The 20489-nt window shown below is 53.5% G+C and overlaps 1 protein-coding gene across 2 annotated transcripts in view; it reads right to left on the reverse strand.

Moving 5' to 3' along the window:
• Positions 1-14241: 14241 nt before the first annotated feature.
• Positions 14242-20489, reverse strand: part of MGAT3 (beta-1,4-mannosyl-glycoprotein 4-beta-N-acetylglucosaminyltransferase) — a 34910-nt gene continuing 28662 nt past the window's right edge. For both annotated transcript variants that reach the window (XM_030915731.1, XM_010389280.2), the window contains exon 2: positions 14242-19058. In XM_030915731.1, coding sequence (XP_030771591.1) covers positions 17456-19057 — 1602 coding nt within the window. In that variant the 5' untranslated portion in view covers position 19058 and the 3' untranslated portion in view covers positions 14242-17455. The remainder of the gene's footprint in view (positions 19059-20489) is intronic.

The following is a 20489-nucleotide window of genomic DNA, read 5'->3' on the forward strand; positions in this document are numbered from 1 at the left end:
TTTCCACCTGGCATACCAGGTGACCTCTTCATATCTCTCCTGACTTTCTCGTTCTATGGAATGTTATTTTTCGGAGGGAGGACAGAGGGAGGTTGTTTGGAGGGGTCTCCCCTTCAGATCAGCCCCCCTAGATCCACTTGCTCTTTAGGGTCTTATCTTTACTTAGACTGACAAGGCCTCTCCCTGCCCCCAGCGCTCCCATGGCAATGGAGCGTGGGCAGTGAGGTGGCATCTAGCACCTACATGTACGTACCCATGGTGCCTTTGTAGACCAGGGACCCACGGCAGGGGCACTGACCCAAACCTCTGGGCTCTGCCAGCTTTCACGGGGCAAGAGGCATTCCGGGATCTCTTGGATTGAGATTGCTGGGTGTGTGTGTGTGTGTTTGTTTGTTTGTTTGTTTTAAGACGGAGTCTCGCTCTGTCACCAGGCTGGAGTACAGTGGTGCGATCTTGGCTCACTGCAACCTCTGCCTCCTGGGTTCAAGTGATTGTCCTGCCTCAGCCTCCTGAGTAGGTGGGACTATAGGCGCCCACCACCATGCCTGGCTAATTTTTGTATTTTTAGTAGAGACAGGGTTTCAGCATGTTGATCAGGGTAGTCTGGGTCTCTTGACCTCGTGATCTGCCCGCGTTGGCCTCCCAAAGTGCTGGGATTACAGGTGTGAGCCACCGCGCCCGGCCAGATATTACAGGTTTAACGGTAACTCCCCTGATCTCACATCTGGATGATGGCATCGGCCTCTTAATGGTGATATGGCTGGAGGGAGAGAGGGGAGCACTCGTTTACCCAGAACAGTGATTCACATGTAGTAGTCAATGGATTTAATTGTTGAATGAATGAACGTTTTGTGGAAAGACAGGAGAGATGGACCGTTTCACCTGGTTCAGGGTGGTCAAGGCTGTCTCATTTGAAAGGGGCCTGTGGGTTGGTGGTGAGTGCAGGGCAAGTGCATTGGGCTTCGTGAGCCTTGGTCCCTCCACCTGTGTTTTGGAGATGGTGAGGAAAGGACTAGCTCATCAGGCTGTTGAAGATTAATCAGAGAGGGCATGTGAGGCCTGACACATGAGGTGAGGGGTGGCTAATTATAAAATGTCATTGGAAGCTGGGTGCGGTGGCTCACACGTGTAATCCCAGCACTTTGGGAGGCTGAGGCAGGCGGATCACCTGAGGTCAGGAGTTCGAGACCAGCCTGACCAACATGGAGAAACCCCGTCTGTATTAAAAATACAAAAATTAGCTGGGTGTGGCGGTGCATGCCTGTAATCCCAGCACTTTGGGAGGCCAAGGCGGAAGGATCACCTGAGGTCAGGAGTTTGAGACCAGCCTGGCTAACATGGTGAAATCCCATCTCTACTAAAAATACAAAAATTAGCTGGGCATGCTGGTGCGTGCCTATAACCCCAGCTACTCAGGAGGCAGAGAGGCTTAGTAGGCTACTCGGGAAGCAGGAGAATCGCTTGAACCTGGGAGGTGGAGGTTGCAGTGAGCCGAGATCGTGCCACTACACTCCAGCCTGGCAATAAGAGCAAAACTCTGTCTCAAAAAATAAATATATAAAATGTCATCATTCTTTCTCAGGCATGGATGGGCACATGGAAATATTGGCCCATAGCAGACTGTTTTTTTGTTTTTGTTTTTGTTTTGTCTTGAGTCAAGGTCTTGCTGTGTCACCCAGGATGGAGTGCAGTGGTGCGATCATAGCTTCCGGTAACCTTAAACTCCTGAGCTCAAATGATCCTCCAACCTAGCCTCCCGAGTAGCTGAGACCACAGGTGCATGCCACCATGCCTGGCTAATTTTTCATAGAGACAGGATCTCACTATGTTGCCCAGGTTGGACACGGCCAACTTTGGAAACCCAGGACTCCAGTTCCAGGGCAAGACCTCAGGGGAGTCACAGGCTGTGGGCCCCCGGGCCCTGGAGAGCCTTGGTGGTCAAAGGTCTGGACCCAGGGGCCTGAGGTGGGATGCCGGAACAGAAACCAACAAAACTTTTTTGCTAAATGACTCATAAGAACCAACATTGTTGTGTCCAATGCGTTAGCCAAGCAGTCAGTCGCTCAGCATTTACTGAGCAGCTAGTAGAAGCCAGGACTAGAGGCAGGAATGTAGAAATAAAATGCTCAGCTTCTGTCCTCATGAAGGTCAGGGTCAAAGTGGGAGATAGACAAATGCACACGTTGCTGGGGGTGAAGCCTTGGCAGGTGCCATAGGAAACCAACAGAGCCTGTGATCGGCACAGAAGCTGGGGCTGGGACCCAACAGACTGGAACACAGGGTGGGAAGATGAAGGTTGAGACACGAGGCCGGACAGGAGAGCACCTTGGCCTCAGACACACCTGCCTGGCCTGAGGCTGCCCAGGGAGGAAGTGGTAGCCAGCAAGGTGTGCTTAAGGCCATTCCACCTGCACCACTGGTCTGGAGTCAGCCGTGGGTTTGAACTCAACCACCTGACGGGAGACTTCAGCAAGGTTCTCAACAGCTCTGGGCCTCAGTTTCCACACCTGTAAATGAGGATTAGGTAAAGTTCCCAAGGAGTCAGACCTTGAAATTGACTCACGCTAACCAAGATAGAGGGAGGGATAAGCAGATCAAGTGACTTGTTTGCCGTGAGAATTCAAGTCTCCTTGAGGTCTTAGGGAGACCCCAGGTGAGGATGCAGGGCAGCAGAGGTCCAGGCAGAAGACATGGTATGGCCCAGTGTAGAAGCTCAGGCCGGGCGCGGTGGCTCAAGCCTGTAATCCCAGCACTTTGGGAGGCCGAGACGGGCGGATCACGAGGTCAGGAGATCGAGACCATCCTGGCTAACACGGTGAAATCCCGTCTCTACTAAAAACTACAAAAAACAAGCCGGGCGAGGTGGCAGGCGCCTGTCGTCCCAGCTACTCAGGAGGCTGAGGCAGGAGAATGGCGTGAACCCGGGAGGCGGAGCTTGCAGTGAGCTGAGATCCGGCCACAGCACTCCAGCCTGGGTGACAGAGCGAGACTCCGTCTCAAAAAAAAAAAAAAGAAGCTCAAAGGACTGGAGCCCAGGGGATTCAGGAGAGAGAGACCCAAGATGAAACTGGTGAAGAAGATGAGGGTTGACTACACAGGGCCTAGCAGGCCACAGCCAGGAATCCAGCCCTGATCCTTCTAGCAATGGGAAATGCATGCTATGATCAGACTTGCATCTGGGAAACATAACCTGGCTGGCTGCTTTGTGGGAACTAGACAGGCGGGCTGAGATCCGAAGATCAGTGCCAAGCCACTGCAGTATCCACTTGAGGCTCTCATCAGCTGAGAGGAAGAGTTAACACTTATTAAGCTCTTCCTGTGTGCTAGCACTTGCATTTACCGATTTCCCTAATCCTCAGCCAGATCTGCAAATATAAGAATTGCTATTGCCTCAGTTACATCCAACAAAATCGGATCTTAAGAGCCCTAAGTGGCAAGATTAGGAACTGTACTGAGGCCTGGAGCTCTGAACCGTCCATGGAACAGATGAAGTCACTCAGGACCAGGATGGAGAAAGAGGACAAGGGGCCAGGCTCAGTGGCTTACAACTGTAATCCCAGCACTTTGAGAGTCTGAGGCGGCTGGATCACTTGAAGTCAGGAGTTGAAGACCAGCCTGGCCAACATGGTAAAACCCCGTCTCTACTAAAATCATCTGGGCGTGGTGGCACGTGCCTGTAACCCCAACTGCTCGGGAGGCTGAGGCAGGAGAATCACTTGAACCTAGGAGGCAGAGGTTGCAGTGAGCCAAGATCGCGCCACTGCACTCCAGCCTCAGTGACAGAGCAAAACTCCATCTCGGAAAGAAAAAAAAACAAAGAGGAAAAGGAGGGGAACCTTGAGGACACCGAAATCTAAGGAATCCGAAGCATAGTGAAGAGCCCTTCGGAGGAACCATCAGAAGCTCAGCACGGTGGCTCATGCCTGTAACCCCAACACTCTGGGAGGAGGCAGAAGTGGGAGGATCCCTTGAGGTCAGGAGTTTGAGACCAGCCTGGGCAACGTAGCATGACCCTGTCTCTACAAAATACTTTTTCAAAAAAAAAAATATATAGGAAAAGAATAAAAAGGGAAGGAGGGTGTGGTCATAGAGCCAATGCCACAGCAAGTGCCACTTAGTCCTTCCCCAGGGAGGAGCTGGCCTGTGACTGGCTGGTTCAGCAAAAGGAAGGGTCAGAAACCCAGGACCTGAAGAGTGAGTGGGAACTAAAAAAAGAGACAGTGGGCCAGACATGGTGGTTCACGCCTGTAATCCCAGCACTTTGGAAGGCTGAGGCAGGTGGATCACCTGAGGTCAGGAGTTCGAGACCAGCCTGGCCAACATGGTGAAACCCCGTCTCTACTAAAAATACAAAACTTAGCCAGACATGGCAGCGGGCACCTGTAATCCTAGTTACTCATGAGACTGAGGCAGGATAATCACTTGAACTGAGGAGGCTCAGGCTGCAGTGAGCCGAGATCACGCCACTGCACTCCAGCCTGGGCAACAGAGTAAGACTCTGTCTCCAAAAGAAAAAAGAAAAAAAGAAAAGAAAAGAAAAAGCCGGGCGCGGTGGCTCACACCTGTAATCCCAGCACTTTGGGAGGACGAGGCGGGCGGATCACAAGGTCAGGAGATCGAGACCACGGTGAAACCCCGTCTCTACTAAAAATACAAAAAATTAGCCGGGTGTGGTGGCGGGCGCCTGTAGTCTCAGCTACTCGGGAGGCTGAGGCAGGAGAATGGCATAAACCTGGGAGGCGGAGCTTGCAGTGAGCCGAGATCGCGCCACTGCACTCCAGCCTGGGCAACAGAGCGAGACTCTGTCTCAAAAAAAAAAAAAATTAATTAATTAAAAAAAAAGAAAAGAAAAGAAAAAATGAAGACAGTGATTTTGCTGGAAAGGGAAAGAGAAGATGAAAAGACCGCTACAGGGACAAAAGCCGATTGTATGTGTTGCACCTGGGTTGGTTTGAGAGTTGGCTGGTATTTTATTCTAGCCTTGATGCAGGGAGGGGCAGCCAGAAGAGGGAGAGAGGTTGAAAAAGGCAGAGAGAGGGAGACCTCAATGATGTGATGTCACAGAGGAGACAGGGAACAGTGAGAGAAGCCAGGTGCCCCTTAGCTGCAGGGGGAGCAGGGAGGGACAGCCCAGGCTTCCCAGCAAAAGGGCAGAGCCTGTGTCTTACCAGTCTCATTCCCTTTACTTTGCCAGGTCGGGTGCCTCATAAAATTGAGACCCTGTGTAAATGCTTGGAGGGAATTGAAGGAAAATTGTCACTGGGTGATAAGACAGACACCTCAGTCCAGCCCACTCCCTCCTCCCCACCCCCTCCCAGGGGTTAGCCCAGGCTGATGGAGGAACAGAGGAATCAGGAGTTCCTGGTTCCTGTAACCAGATCAGGAAAGCTCTGGGAAGTCAGCCAGCCAACAACCTGGAAATTACTGTCAAGAGAGAGCCTCCTCCCTCTTAATGGGGTTTGCTGTCATCAGATGTCATTATTCCTGTATTCACCAGACAAGAACCTGATATCCCCAGGCAGAAGGGCCGGTCCGCCATTCCCCTGTAAAATCTCCACTGCCCACATTGTGCCAGTTGGTGTTGAAAGGGACAAAGGGAATGTAAGCTTGCTCACCGAACGCCCTCCCTTTGCAGGTGGATTGGCTACCTTTGAATTAGATGTCACTGCAGTCCAAGGGGATGGGACAAAGTAGTAGGATAGGGCAACAGGGGCTCCCTGAAGCTATAGCAGAAATTTGACTTGGCACTGCTGTGATGGGGAGTCATAGACTATTTTAAAGTTGGGGTGTAGTGGCCAGGTGCGATGGCTCACACCTGTAATCCCAGCACTTTGGGAGGCCGAGGCAGGCGGATCACTTGAGGACAAGAGTTTGAGACCAGCCTGGCCAACATGGTGAAACCCTGTCTCTACTAAAAATACAAAAATTAGTTGGGCGTGGCCAGGTGCTGTGACTCACGCCTGAAATCCTAGCACTTTGGGAGGCCGAGGCGGGCAGATCACGAGGTCAGGAGATCGAGACTATCCTGGCTAACATGGTGAAACCCCGTCTCTACTTAAAAATACAAAAAATGAGCCAGGTGTGGTGGTGGGCACCTATAGTCCCAGCTACTCGGGAGGCTGAGGCAGGAGAAGGACGTGAACCCGGGAGGCGCAGCTTGCAGTGAGCCGAGGTTGTGCCACTACACTCCAGTCTCAGCGACAGAGCGAGACTCTGTCTCAAAAAAAAAAAAAAAAAAGCTGGGCGTAGTGGTGCGTGCCTGTAATACCAGCTACTCAGGAGGCTGAGTTGAGTCATGAGAGTTGCTTGAACCTGGGAGGCAGAGGTTGCTGTGAGCCAAGATCACGCCACTGCACTCCAGCCTGGGCAACAGAGCAAGACTCTATCTCAAAAAACAAAAAAAGTTGGGGGTAGTGATAGAATCAGATCTAGGATGTGAGGCAAGGCAGGGTTGCTGGGTGTAGTTGTTCATGTCAAACACTGCAGAAAGGCACCACATCAAGACCTTGTAGAATTGTATGTTTCTTACGACATTTCTTTGGCAGAAGGCAGCGTATCATTCTAACAAAAATCAGTGCACATTGGCAATTTCCCAATAAATGGAAGTACGATGTCTGGAGGAAGGATGCCCTTGCCAATGAGTACAAAGGCCCATATGGGCTGGTGTCAGCCCTTTCCCTCATGGAGAATGCCTTGGTCAAGACTGGAAGAGTCTCTTGGCCTTGGCACCATCTTCTTGGAGACCTCTGTTCCATGAGAGCCAAGTGGAGGAAGAAGCAAATGTACAAGCTGAAGCACAAAAGAAGAAAGATGAAGCCGGGCACGGTGCCTCACGCCTGTAATCCCAGCACTTTGGGAGGTCAAGGCGGGCAGATCCATTTGAGGTCATGAGTTCGAGACCAGCCTGGCCAACATGGCGAAACCCCACCTCTACTAAAAATACAAAATTAGCCAGACGTGGTGCCACATGCCTGTAATCCCAGCTACTTGGAAGGCTGAGGCAGGAGAATTATTTGCACCCAGGCGAAGGTTGCAGTGAGCTGAGATCATGCCATTGCACTCCAGCCTTGGCAACAAGAGCAAAACTATGTCTCAAAAAAAAAAAAAAAAAAAAAAATAGGCCGGGCATGGTTGCTCATGCCTGTAATCCCAGCACTTTGGGAGGCCGAGGCGGGCGGATCACGAGGTCAGGAGTCCAAGACCAGCATGACCAACATGGAGAAACCCCGTCTCTACTAAAAAATACAAAAATTAGCTGGGCGTGGTGGGGAGCACCTGTAATCCCAGCTACTCAGGAGGTTGTGGCAGGAGAATCGCTTGAACCCAGGAAGCAGAGGTGGCAGTGAGCCGAGATCGTGCCATTGCACTCCAGCCTGGGTGACAGAGCAAGATTCTGTCTCAAAAAAAAAAAAAAAGAAAGAAAAAGAAAGAAAGATGTGGCAGAGGTCCAAGTAAACCCCAGTTTGTGCACCTCTGTGGCCACAGGAGCAGAAATGTGGGATGCCGGAGGCTGGAGATGCTAGCACAAGTTGTTGGACTGCATGCTGCTATCTAGAACTTGTCTCTCATGGATCTAGAACTTCTGTCACCATCTGATCACGAAGACTACCTTTGAGGAACCCACCTTGCTCATAGAGCAGTTCCTGTCAGAGCTGGGATTACAGGCGTGAGCTACGGCACCCGGCCTTCTTCTTATCAGACCAGTGAGCTGAAACCCAGAACCACGCCTGGACCGTGTGCACTCATTTCTACGGGTATTGACACCACCACTGGCAAAGCCTCCATTGACACACAAGCGGGAAGCCCTCCTCAGTGAGGCAGATGGGGGCAAGTGAACCCTAGCTAATGAGAGTGGCGGCCCTGGGTCTGCCAGAGTGCAGGGGTTCTTGCGGACGATGGTTTGGGGACAAGCCAGTGGGGCAGCGTGTACTACTATTACTGATAATGCAAGTTAGGGGCCCTGAGGGACAGGTCGCCCAAAGAAAGGTGGGTTATGACATGCACATCACGTCAGCACAATGCAGCGAGAATTTAGTGCATACTGTTGGGCCCCAGGCAGCGTGGTAGGGACACAGAGGTGAGGAAGGCACCCCCACCCCTGCCGAGGAGGGAAGGCAGATGTTCCAGAGGCGCCCTCCGTTAGTGACCATCCTCAAAGTTCGGCTGCCTCCTGTGCTGTTTTTGGAACCTCCATTTCCTGATCTGCAAAGGGAGAGAAGAGGACACACCCCTTTCCTCCGAGTGCCTTGAATACTTGCTAAAGTGTTCCCCTAGCACTGCCCACTTCATTTTATTTCCTAGGCTTAGTTTTCTTTCATCTTTATAATGTTCCATGATTCTATTTTTTTTTGAGACGGAGTATCGCTCTGTCACCCAGGCTGGAGTACAGCGGCGTGATCTCAGCTCACTGCAACCTCCACCTCCCGGGTTCGAGCGATGCTCCTGCCTCAGCCTCCTGAGTAGTTGGGACTACAGGCATGCGTCACCACACCTGGCTAATTTTTGTATTTTTAGTAGAGACAGGGTTTCACTATGTTGACCAGGATAGTCTCGATCTCTTGACCTCGTGATGCGCCCGTCTGGGCCTCCCGAAGTGTTGGTATTACAGGCATGAGCCACCATGCCCGGCCGATTCTAATTTTTATACATTTGCTTTTGCATTTTGTGCTATGTATTTGTATAAAATGTCTCAAATCCTGCGTGGCGTGGAGTGAGAAGAAAGAAAGAGGAAAGACAAGAAGGAAAGAAAGCCATCCAACCCCACTGGAAACAAGAAGACCAAAATATTAAGAAGAAAGAAAAAGACAGAAAATGGCAGAGAGAAAGGAAGGGAGGAAGGGAAAAAGAAAGGAAGGGAAGAAGGGAAGAAGGAAGGGAGGGAGGGCAGGGCGTGGTGGCTCACGTCTGTAATCCCAGCACTTTGGGAGGCCAAAGCGGGTGTATCGCTTGAGGTCAAGAGGTCAAGACCAGTCTGGCCAACATGGTGAAACCCCGTCTCTATTAAAAACACAAAAATTAGCCAGGCGTAGTGGTGTGTGCCTGTAATTCCAGCTACTCAGGAGACTGAGGCAGGAGAATCGCTTGAACCTGGGAGGCAGAGGTTGCAGTGAGCCGAGATTGTGCCACTGCACTCCAGCCTGGGTGATAGCGTGAGACTCAAAAAAGGGGGAAAAAAAAAAAGGAAAGAAAGAAAAGCAAGTGAGATGCCAGTCACAGTCATGCCTGGCCCTCCCACTAGGAGGCAATGCAGCACAATGAGAAGGGTATTGAAGCCCCGTTCCTAAATCCTGGTTAGGCGCTGTATGCCTTTGAGCAATTGATGCCCTTAATCTCCCTAAATCCTGGGATTGCCCCCTTTAATTTTCGCAGGCTGGAAAATGGAAGGGCCCAGTTCTGATTATCACTCAGTTCCACGGGAGAAAAGCTGACACTCCAGTGAGCGCTGGCAGCGCCCCCACAGGATTCCATGAGGCAATGTATGCAAAGTGCCTGCCTTGTACATGCTCCGGGCACTTCTTCCTCCAGTGAGTTTGCACTCCAGGCAATATTTAGTAACGTCTGTAAACATTTTTTGGTTGTCACACTTGCGGGGGTGGGTTCCACTGGCATCTAGTGGCTGGAGGCCAGGGACGCTGCTTCAGCACCTTACATTGTACAGCACAGCCTCATAGCAAGGAATGAACTGGCCTGAGGTGACAGCAGTGCCCACCCTGGGAAACCCCGGCCTACTCTCAAACACTTTTGAGCTCCTAGAAAGCAGAAAAATGTGTCTCGTTTTGTTGTTGTTGTTGTCGTTCTTGTGTTTTGAGACAGGATCTCACTGTTGCCCAGGCTGGAGTGTAGTGGCACGATCACAGCTCACTGCAGCCTCGACCTCCCAGACTCAAGCAATCCTCTTGCCTCAGCCTCCTGAGTAGCTGGGACCACATTGTGAGCCACCACGCCCAGCTACTTTAAAACATTTTTTTTTTTTTTGAGACGGAGTCTCACTCTGTCACCCAAGTGGAGTACAATGGCACGATCTCAGCTCCCTACAACCTCCGCCTCCCAGGTTCAAGCAATTCTCCTGCCTCAGCCTCCCGAGTAGCTGGGATTACAGGCACCCACCACCACACCCTGCTAATTTTTGTATTTTTAGTAGAGACAGAGTTTCACCATGTTGGCCAGGCTGTTCTCGAATTCCTGGCCTTAGGTAATCCGCCCACCTCGACCTCCCAAAGTGCTGGGATTACAGGCGTGATCCACCGAGCCCGGTTTAGGTTGTTACCTTTGAATACTTTGTGGACACTCGCGTGGATGAGGGCCTGGCCTTGTCCCGTGTGGCCTTCTAGAAGGCCCAGTGCTCTGACTGGGGCCGGCTGTGAGGCATGCTGGGTCTCCAGAAGGCAGCCTGGCAGGACAGGTGGGAGGTTCTAATTACACTGTGGGGGCTCCCGTGTGACAGTTAACAGCAGTGCCAAGTCTGGACTAGGTTGGGCCGATAACTGCGGGGGCAACCTACCCTGTAGGCAAGGCCTTGCAGAGGAGGAAGTTTGGGCCAGAGAATACCTGCTGCCCTCTGGTGGTGTCTGAGAGGGAGTCTTGCTCTGCTGCCCAGGCTGGAGGGCAGTGGCCGGCTCTCAGCTCACTGCAAGCTCCGCCTCCCGGGTTCACGCCATTCTCCTGTCTCAGCCTCCTGAGTAGCTGGGACTACAGGCGCCCGCCTCGTCGCCCGGCTAGTTTTTTGTATTTTTTAGTAGAGACGGGGTTTCACTGTATTAGCCAGGATGGTCTCGATCTCCTGACCTCATGATCCGCCTGTCTCGGCCTCCCAAAGTGCTGGGATTACAGGCTTGAGCCACCGTGCCCGGCCGGTGGTGTCTTTTTTAAAAAGGAATTTGGCTGGGCAGGGTGAGCCCACACCTGTAGTCCCAGCACTTTGGGAGGCCATGATGGGTGGATCATTGAGGTCAGGAGTTCAAGACCAGACTGGCCAGCATGGTGAAACACCATCTTTAGTAAAAATACAAAAATTAGCCAGGCTTGGTAGCAGGCACCTGTAATCCCAGCTACTTGGGAGGCTGAGGCAAGAGAATCATTTGAACCTGGGAGGTGGAGGTTGCAGTGAGCCAAGATCATGCCACTGCACTCCAGCCTGGGTGACAGAGCGAGACTCCATCTCAAACAAACAAACAAACAACCAAGCAAAGGAATTTATGGGCTCAGATTTTTATAGGAAGCCGAGTTCCATTTTGGCCACATGGTATTTAAGGTGACATTGACACCTGGGGGCCTCATCCAGCAGGCAGCGGGCTTCATGGGCTGGGTCTGTAGGAAAGAGGACTCCCTGGAGAGATGGGGCCAGTTCCACCTTGGTAAGCATGGAGAACTGCACGTAGAGGGTGGATCCAGGACCAAGCCCTGGGATCCCCCTTATTAAAGGAGTGCATAGGGAAAAAGGAACCAGGAAGACAATCAGGAAGAAATGTCATGGAGGAGGAAGAGGAGAGCCACGAGACAGATGAGTCACGGAGACTAAGGGAAGCAGACCCAGGAAAGGATGTATGACCCACATGTCACATGCAAGGAGATGGAGGGTGCGGTTGGGGCCACGATGCTGACTGCTCACACTCATGGAGCTCTCACCATGCTCCAGGCTCTGCTCCAAGCTCTGAGTGTCCTCACAATCACCCCTGGAGGTCTGTCCTATGATGGTCCCATGTTACAGATGAGGACACCAGCTGGTGGCTGGTGAAAGGCCTGTTGGAGGCAGCTGAGGCTGTGCCAAAGGTACCATCTGGGCCCCAGATTTCTGTTGGAGAACCACCTTCCCTTTTCCTCAGTCAATAGACACAGGGCTTTGATTGATCTACATGAATTGGCAGATTCCATCCCAAGTCCCACCAGTCTCACTGATGCATTCAGGGATGTTCACGTGACCTAAATCAAGTCAGTGAGATCCACACCCAAGACTTTGAGAGAGAAGAGCTCTATTTCTTTTGTGCTGAGCTTAAAGCTGAGATGGTGAAGCCTGGAGCTGCTGCAGCTGTCTTGCAGGCACGAGGGGTAAACCTGTCTGAGACTCCGGACAGCACAAGTCAGGAGGTGCAGCTGTGCTCAGCCACAAGAGAGCTGGATGACAATGTGACTGTACCTGAAGCCGACATTACCCCTGAACTTTACCATTAGTAAACCAATACATTCCTTGCCTGCCTCACTGGTTTGGGTTGGTTTATCTAGTTTGCCTCACTGGTTTAGGTTGTCGTTAAATGAAAGCAAACTATACCAGTTATCTATGGCCACAATTAAGCTTTGTAAGAAACGACAGACACTTGGCAGCAATTGAGCTCATGAGACCGGATCAGTGTTTAGGCTGGACTTGACTAGGCAGTTTTTCTGCTCTCAGCTGGGCTTACACACGCTGGTCAGCTGGGACGAGAGGGAAAAGCAGGCTCCGTGTAGAGGCCACCATGGCAAACATTTGAGTCACTGTTGATGTTTTGCCTCTACAAGCTCTTGGCCATCTAGGATAGGAATTTGGAAAGTGGTTGGTGAAACTGATGCAGGGTTGGGCTTTTCTGCAAAACACCTCAGAGAAACAGAATTGCAAGAAATGCATGCATATGAGAGAGGCTAGTTTGTTGCAGATCGTCTCTCCTTTCGGGTTTGTGTGCTGTTTCCTTGGGATTAGGTCCAGATGCTTAATTTTTGGCAGCAGACCTCACAGGTGCTGTGGGGTCCTTTTACAGACATGGAAAATGGGTATAATGGGGAGCGACATCTTTTAGCTCAGTGTCTGGCACAAAATAGGCACTTAATCAATAATGTCTCTAAATACTGATGATGATGATGATGATGATGATGATGATGTTGATGATGATGATTCACCATAGGATGTGATTTAAGGGTTGTTAACTTGATCCTAAACGGCATGTGGGTCGCTATTGCCCTCTTCTGGATAGGTAGGGTGTCTACATCTTCTCCACTTCCTCAAGCCTATGGAATTCAGCCCCCACTCCATCCCCACTCCAAGTACCTGCAGCAGATGCCTTTATGGGCTTTGTGAGTGTGGTCAGAAGTCCAGGCAGTCCCAGCCCCCAGGTGTCAGACTGATGCATGTGTGACACTTTGCGAGTGTTCAGAAAACATGAGCCCTTGCTTTGGCCACCAGGACTGCGGTCACGCCTCCTCCCATCTCCGGGCCTCCATCTCTCTGTCTAACATGGAGGTTGCATAGCCACCCCACAGGGGACCATGGCAGAGCTCAAAAAGCGTCTGTTGCTGGGCGCGGTGGCTCACACCTGTAATCCCAGCACTTTGGGAGGCCGAGACGGGCGGATCACGAGGTCGGGAGATGGAGACCATCCTGGCTAACACGGTGAAACCCCGTCTCTACTAAAAATACAAAAATTAGCGGGGCGTGGTGGCCGGCGCCTATAGTCCCAGCTACACAGGAGGCTGAAGCAGGAGAATGGTGTGAACCCGGGAGGCGGAGCTTGCAGTGACTGGAGATCGCGCCACTGAGCTCCAGCCTGGGCGACAGAGCGAGACTCCGTCTCAAAAAAAGAAAAAAAAGAAAAAACGCGTCTGTTCCCACCACCTCAGATTGTCTTTAGGACACACACGGGGACCCCCCAGGACAACTCCAGTGTCCACCCGGCCCAGAGGAAGCTCCTTGGAAGCCCCCACATCCCAAGGCTCCAGGCGCTGTCCAAGCACAAGTCCAAGGTCGGCTCCATGGGACAGAGATCCCTGCTCCTGGGAGTCCAGAAGACCTGGTGCTGAGAGTCCAGACCCAGAATCGACACGGCTGTGACCTTGGATGAGGCATTTAGGACTCAACAGGAAAAACTACTGAGGCAGGAGCACTGATTTTGATGCTCCAGAGCAGAACTGGAGAACCACTCCCTCTCTGCAGAGGCACCAAAGCCTTCATCCAGATCCCCAAAAGGGTCCCTGCCCACTGCAGGACGGTGGGCGCCCCCAGTCCTAGGAGCCTGGCTCACTTCTGCTTCCTTTTGCCAGACCTCGGCCCAGCATCTTCCACTTCCCAGCTGCTTCCACCTGCGGCTGGGGGACACTTCGTCCCTAAGTGAAGGTGCTCCCTGCAGCCCCCTCACCCCACTGGCCATCCAGTCCTCAGGAAGGTCTTGCACCCCATGGATCCAGAAGCAAGGGTGTCTTTAGCAAGACCAGAGACACCTACTCACACCCCTCCCTGCCCCAGAGCACCCACAAACCAGCCACATGCGCACACAATTGAGACTTTGTAGCTGTTTTTATTATTATCTTCTCCTTTAAGCATCCCTTTAAGGGTGAAATGAAATCCAACCATTTACAGAGAAAATGATTTCAGAATGTACATATTGATTTTCCCTTACAAAAAAATAATACTATTGATGTCCTTAAATTATACATTTCCCAGGGTCCTGCCTTCTGCTTGGCAAGTCCTGTCTCCCCACCCGGACTCTCCCTCTTGCCCCCAAAGCTCTCCCATGCTGCCCCTGGGAACCGACGTGACCCATGGGTGGACAGGGCCGGCCATGCTTCCTGGATGCTTGGCATGGACAGGCCTCCTTGGGTCTAGGTGTCTCAGGGCGTTATTCCCGGGAGAAGCGTGGACGTGGGACATGGCAGCAGTGTGCCGGTGGTCACATTCAGCTTGGTTTCCCTTTGTATTCAGGGAGTGGCCCTGGGTTCCTCTACCTCCCCCAGATTCCCAGTGTGTGCTGTGATGATATGTGAAACTCTTCAACCCCGCGCCCTGGCCTCCACCCCTCTAACAGCTGTCCTCTCCACCAGTGGCCAGGCCTTCACTCCTGCTGCTGTGAACAAGCCCTGCCCCACCAGGTCTGCGAGGAAGGCAGGACCTGGCAGCTCTGAGCTGTTCCTGTCTTCCTTCCCTTAGCCCTGAGCTGGTGCCCTGGAGGGGCATCCCCACAGCAACTAAGGGTGCCAGGGGCGTGGGGTGAGGAAGCTACCAAGGAAGGAGGCCCCAGGCCAGGGCCTGGGCATGATCAGGAGCCCTGAGACTCCCTGTCCGTGGGATGCAGCCTGGACTGGATTGACCCAGAGCCACAGGGACCCTGACTTCTTGAGCCACCTCTTGGCCCCAAGAGGAAACAGAAAGGAAGGCTGCTGTGACTTCAAAGGAGGAGTTCCATGGGGGCAGTCCCCTAGATGGGAGCAAAGTGGCTCAGAGCCCCTCAGCCCACTTCACGCTTGCCCACCAGTGGCTGCTCTGAGGCCAGCTCCCCACACCATGCCCTCACTGGGCACTTAACCCAGACAGAGCTGTGGCAAGGAGATGCCCTCCTCTTCTGGCCCATCAGGAAACCCCCAACAATAAGACAACCGGAGATAGCCCCACTAGAGGTGGGGGAGGGGACGGGTGGGATTATGTGGCTGGGGCTGAGAGGGGCTGGGGAGGTAGTGGGCTCTCAGCTGCACAGCCCTCAGGTCAGGAGGATTCTCATTCCTCAGACTGAAAGACAGACGGACAGACCCTGCATCCCCTTTAGCTTTGCTTTCCAGGCTCCCCAAGGGCTTTCCACCTCAGTCATTTTGGGGAGCTGCAGGAGGTGTGGCCACAGGCCTGACGAAGGACACCTGGGCCTGGCCTCCCCCATCCACACACAAGCATGTATTTACAGGGACACAGCAATACAGACAGGTACAAATACACACGAAGCATGCACCCATGCCCATAAATATACACACACACACGCACAAACATGAGCCATTCCACAGGCCAACTCTGCAAACCAGCATCATTGGGTAGCCTTTGAGGGGCCAAGGCGAGGGGGTGTTTCCCCTTCCCACAGAGCTGCAGGCTCCTCACTGCCCCCCGCCCTGGGCTGCAGTGAGGGGAACAGGAACAAGCTACTCCGGAAACTCTGACAATGAGAGCTGGATCTGACGATTGAATTATTGCTGCCCCTCCCCCTCTCCCAGAGATGCTACTGGTCCCCCATATCCATTCCCTTCTTTTCCATCAATAAGAGAACTCCCAAGGTGAGGCCAGACACATGGTGGCCCCACTGAAGACTACACTTCCCAGGTTCCCTTGCAGCTGCTTGTGGCCATGTGACTGAGTCCCAGCCAATGAGAGGCCAGCAGAGGTGAGCCTGCCAATTCTGGCTCATGCCCTTAGGAAAAAGTGGGTGTGCCCCTCTTGCCTATTTCTGCTTCCCTCAGGCTTCGATGATGCTCACAGGAGGGTTGGCGCTGGAGCAGCCACTGTGTACCCAGAATTGGAAGGTGCGTATGAAGAAACGCAGAGCTGCCCTACCAGCTCTGGGCCATCTCAATCTAGACTAATTAGAAACAAGCTTCTGTCTTGCTTAAATCACTGTATTTCAGGGTCTCTTAATCACAGCAGCTTAGACTCAACTCCAACAAAGACACCCCGACCAAGGCAAGCTATGAGGAATAGGAAGCATACAACTGGCCTTATTGTCCCTTCTTGGGCCCAAGGCAGCCTCATGGCCCCTTCCTGGCCCCCAGCCAGCCTGCCCCAAGGAGGGGCACAATAGTGACTGCAGCTGGGACTGGGTGTGAGAAGGAAGGGGTGATGGGGAGGGAGAGACGGATCCGTGCAGAGGCCTCATGTCAGTCTTCTCCTGCCCAATTCCCCCTCAAGGCCCCACTTACAACTGGACTCCTGGCCTTGCAAGGACTGAGTGCACAGTCCACAAGACAGCAATGTAAAAACGGGAGAAGGAACGTCAAGGCCGGGTTTGGAACCCAAAGGAAAGCTCTTCAGGATTCTTCAGGCCCCTGTGTTGGCTTACAACAACCCGAAGGGAGCAGAGAGGCAGACTCAGGTGCCAGCCTCCCAGGGCAGCCAGGTCCTGTCCTTTGTGGCAGGGGGTGGAGTTCTGTCTCCCTCTGGCCCAGCACTTTTGACAACACTGCAAAGCATCCCTCAGCACCTCCTCTTGGTAGGATGTGGTTTTTCATCTCTTCCCTCCCAGGTGTCCATGCTTCCTCCTGGACCCAAATGCATCTACTTACAGAGCCCTGGGTCCTCCTGGCAGGCTGGTCTCCCACACCTAGCCCAAGACCCAGGGATGCCAAATGGTGGGCTTTTTTCCTGGTCTGGCCACACCCCAGAGGCTGCCTGGTGGGACCCTGCAGGCTGTCTTCCCCAGCCCTGCCTGCCCTCCCCCGCTACCCAGGGACCACCACACACACTCCAGTGGCACCTCCTGGCCACAGCCACAGCAGTCTTGGCAGTCAGAAGGGCCACCCAGCCATCACGGCCTGCGCCCTCTCCCAACAGGAGGGATGTTTTCTGAGCTCAAAGACCTGACCCTTGATTCACAAGGGTGAAGTAGGGAAACCTACCCCCACTCCCACTCCCCACCCGCTCCTGGTCCTCTCAAGAACCAGGGAGCTGGCAGGAGGCAGGGAGATAGCGCTAGGGGCCGCCGCCACCTCCGCCCTGCCACAAGCCCTATCATATCATACAGCCCTAGCCCTCCGCCTCATCCAGTTTGCCCCGGGCAGGCAGCCTTCCCTCGGGACCCCTGTGGCGCCGCCCTCCCGCCGCCGTGCTCCTGGGCTCCTGGTAAGGGTTGTCCAGCAGGTAGCGGAACTGGTCATAGTTCTTCAGCAGGTACTTGGGCGCATACATGTGCTCGCTGGGGTCCGCAGGCGGGTACTCCTGCTGCGTGCCGTCGAACCAGCCCCCGGTGCGGATCAGGCCGCGGATGTAGTTCAGGTCCCGCTTGTCCTCATAGTCACCCCAGCGCGGGAAGTCGCCATTCTGGGCGGACACGAGCTTGAAGTAGATGCCCTCGGGCGTGAAGCACCAGGAGCAGTGCCAGCCGGCAAAGTGCAGGGGGCTGCCCAGCGACCACTGCACCAGGATGTGGCCGGTGCGGTTCTCGTACTGCCTGAAGTTGGGCATGGTGTAGTACTGGCGGCGGCGCAGGCGGATGCCGTCCAGCCCGTACACTGCCTGCAGCATGTCCACCGTGCAGCCCGACACCACCTCCAGGGTGCCCGGCTGCTTCCAGAAAAAGCCGTAGAGTGACTTGCGCATGTGGAAGGCGAAGGGCTCGGTCCAGCCGTCGTAGAGCTTGAGGAAGAGGACGCCGTCCCGGGCCGGGATCTCGTCCGCGTCGTCAATGATGAAGACGTCGTCGGGCCGCAGGTTGCGCAGCCGCGAGACACCGTCCTGGGTGAGGAAGGTGCGCAGGTAGTCGTCGGCGATCCAGCCGTCCTGCCGGCCGCCGGGCGGGAAGTGGTCCAGGAAGACATAGAGCACCTTGTGGCGGATGTACTCGAAGGTGCCGTTGGTCAGCATCTCCCGGAACTTGAGTGGCCGCGGCTCCCCGTAAGCTGTGAAGTTGGACTCACACACCACGAAGGCGTCCACCACGTCGCCCAGCTCGTGGAAGCGCACGTCCAGCAAGTCGAACTCGTGGTTGACGTTGATGGCATTGATGACACGGCGCGGCACCTCCCTGGGCACCAGCCGCTCCTTGGTGGGCAGGTTGGAGTACTGCACCACGGTGGGCACACCGCAGCTGGGTCCATGCCAGCCGGGCAGGCACACGCACTCCACCCACTTGCGCCGCGCGCCCCGGCCCCCAGTGCGCTCCCGGGCGCTCAGCAGGTACCGGGGTGGGCGCCGGGCCGAGGAGCCGTTGGCCCCCTCGGGCTTCTCCTCCGGCCGTCCCGGGGGCGGCCTCTCCAGCATCTTGGTGCCGGGTTTGAAGCAGACGCCGCCGGCCTTGGTGCGCACGAAATACTCGGTGGTGTCCTCGGGCAGCACGAAGTCCACCCGGTGGAGCTCCTCCGCCGCTTTGCTGGGCGGTAGCGGCTGCAGCAGGGGCGAGTGCGAGTAGAGCGGAGTGCGCAGCAGGTCGGGGTCCACTGGCTCAGGGCTGGCCTGGGGCGTGACCGGCGCATTGTTCCAGAAGAAGCTGGACACCAGGTTAGGGCTGAGGGAGGCCAGTTCTCGGGGGAAGGTGACATAGGACAGGGTCTTGAAGAAGTGCAGGAAGGAGATGAGGCACAGGCCGGCCATACAGAACATGAGAAAGAGCTTGTAGCGTCTCATTTTCATCCTGTGGGAGAGAGAGACAGCAGACCCATCAGGGCAGCCCAGCCTCCTTTCCTAGGAAGGGGACCCTAGGAGGCCTCTGCTGTCACCTTGCTGGAGAATGTGGTGACCAGCACCTGCTGCCCATGCATGGAGTGACCTCCTGCCCCCAAGAGACAGCTCGCGGTACCAAGGCCTCTGAAAGCTCCAGCACTGAGGACATCCCTGTGCTCCCACAGTCCTTCCCTGAGACCCCCAGGCCACCACCGTGCCCCCTTTGCAGCCTGCTCCTCCGCCTGGCCCACCCCACCCAGGAGCAAAATGCACCCTGGGAAAAGCTCAGCCCACAGTGCAGATGCCGCCTGGGGAAAGGACAGCGAGAGCAGGCTGCAGATCGCCCTCCTGGGTCCTGTCCCTCCCCTCCTATCTTCGTTTTTATGGACATACTGACAAACCTTTCCAATACTTTTTCACTGAAAAAACTCACAGCTCTCAAGGGAAAACACTGAATTCTAACATATTTAAGGAATAAAATTAGGCCAGGCATAGTGGCTCACGCCTGTAATCCTAACACCTTCTGAGGCTGAGGCAGGAGGATCGCTTGAGCCCAGGAGTTTGAGACCAGCTTGGACAACATAGTGAGACCCCATCTCTACAGAAAATTTAAAAATGAGCCAGGTGTGGTGCCATGTGCCTGTAGTTCTAGCTACTCAGGAGGCTGAGGTGGGAGGATCACTTAAGACTTTGAGGTTGAGGCTGCAGTGAGCCATGATTGCACCACTGCACCCCAGCCTGGACATCAGACTGAGCCACTGTCTCTAAAATAAAATAAAATAAAATAAAATAAAATAAAATAAAAGTTCCCCTTCATTATCCCATGCCCTTTACTAATCTCCAGGCATAAAAATTTGAGGTTGGTCGGTGTGGTAGCTAATGCCTATAATCCCAGCACTTTGGGAGGCCGAGGTCGGTGCATCACAAGGTCAGGGGTTCGAGACCAGCCTGGCCAACATGGTGAAACCCCATCTCTACTAAAAATACAAAAATTAGCTGGGCGTAGTGGTGCATGTCTGCAATCCCAGCTACTCGGTAGGCTGAGGCAGGAAAATTACATGAACCCAGGAGGCAGAAGTTGCAGTGAGCCAAGATCGCACCATTGCACTCCAGCCTGGGCAATGAAAGCAAGACTATCTAAAAAAAAAAAAAAAAAAAAAAAAAAAAAAAAAAAAAAAAATTTGAGGTCTATCTCTGCCTTTATATGCAATTTTTCTATTCTGGGTTTAATATTTTTCATAAATATTACCATACAGGACACTAAGTCTAACGAAGTTGTTTTCCTCAATCAATGATAGATTTAAAAGATTTTGGTATCAGTAGAAATAAATGTACCGGTTCCTTTTAAATCTCACATATTACATGTTTTTTTTTTTTTTTTTTTTTTGAGATGGAGTCTCGC

The sequence above is a fragment of the Rhinopithecus roxellana genome, chromosome 13 (assembly GCF_007565055.1).
Source record: "Rhinopithecus roxellana isolate Shanxi Qingling chromosome 13, ASM756505v1, whole genome shotgun sequence".
Taxonomy (NCBI): domain Eukaryota; kingdom Metazoa; phylum Chordata; class Mammalia; order Primates; family Cercopithecidae; genus Rhinopithecus; species Rhinopithecus roxellana.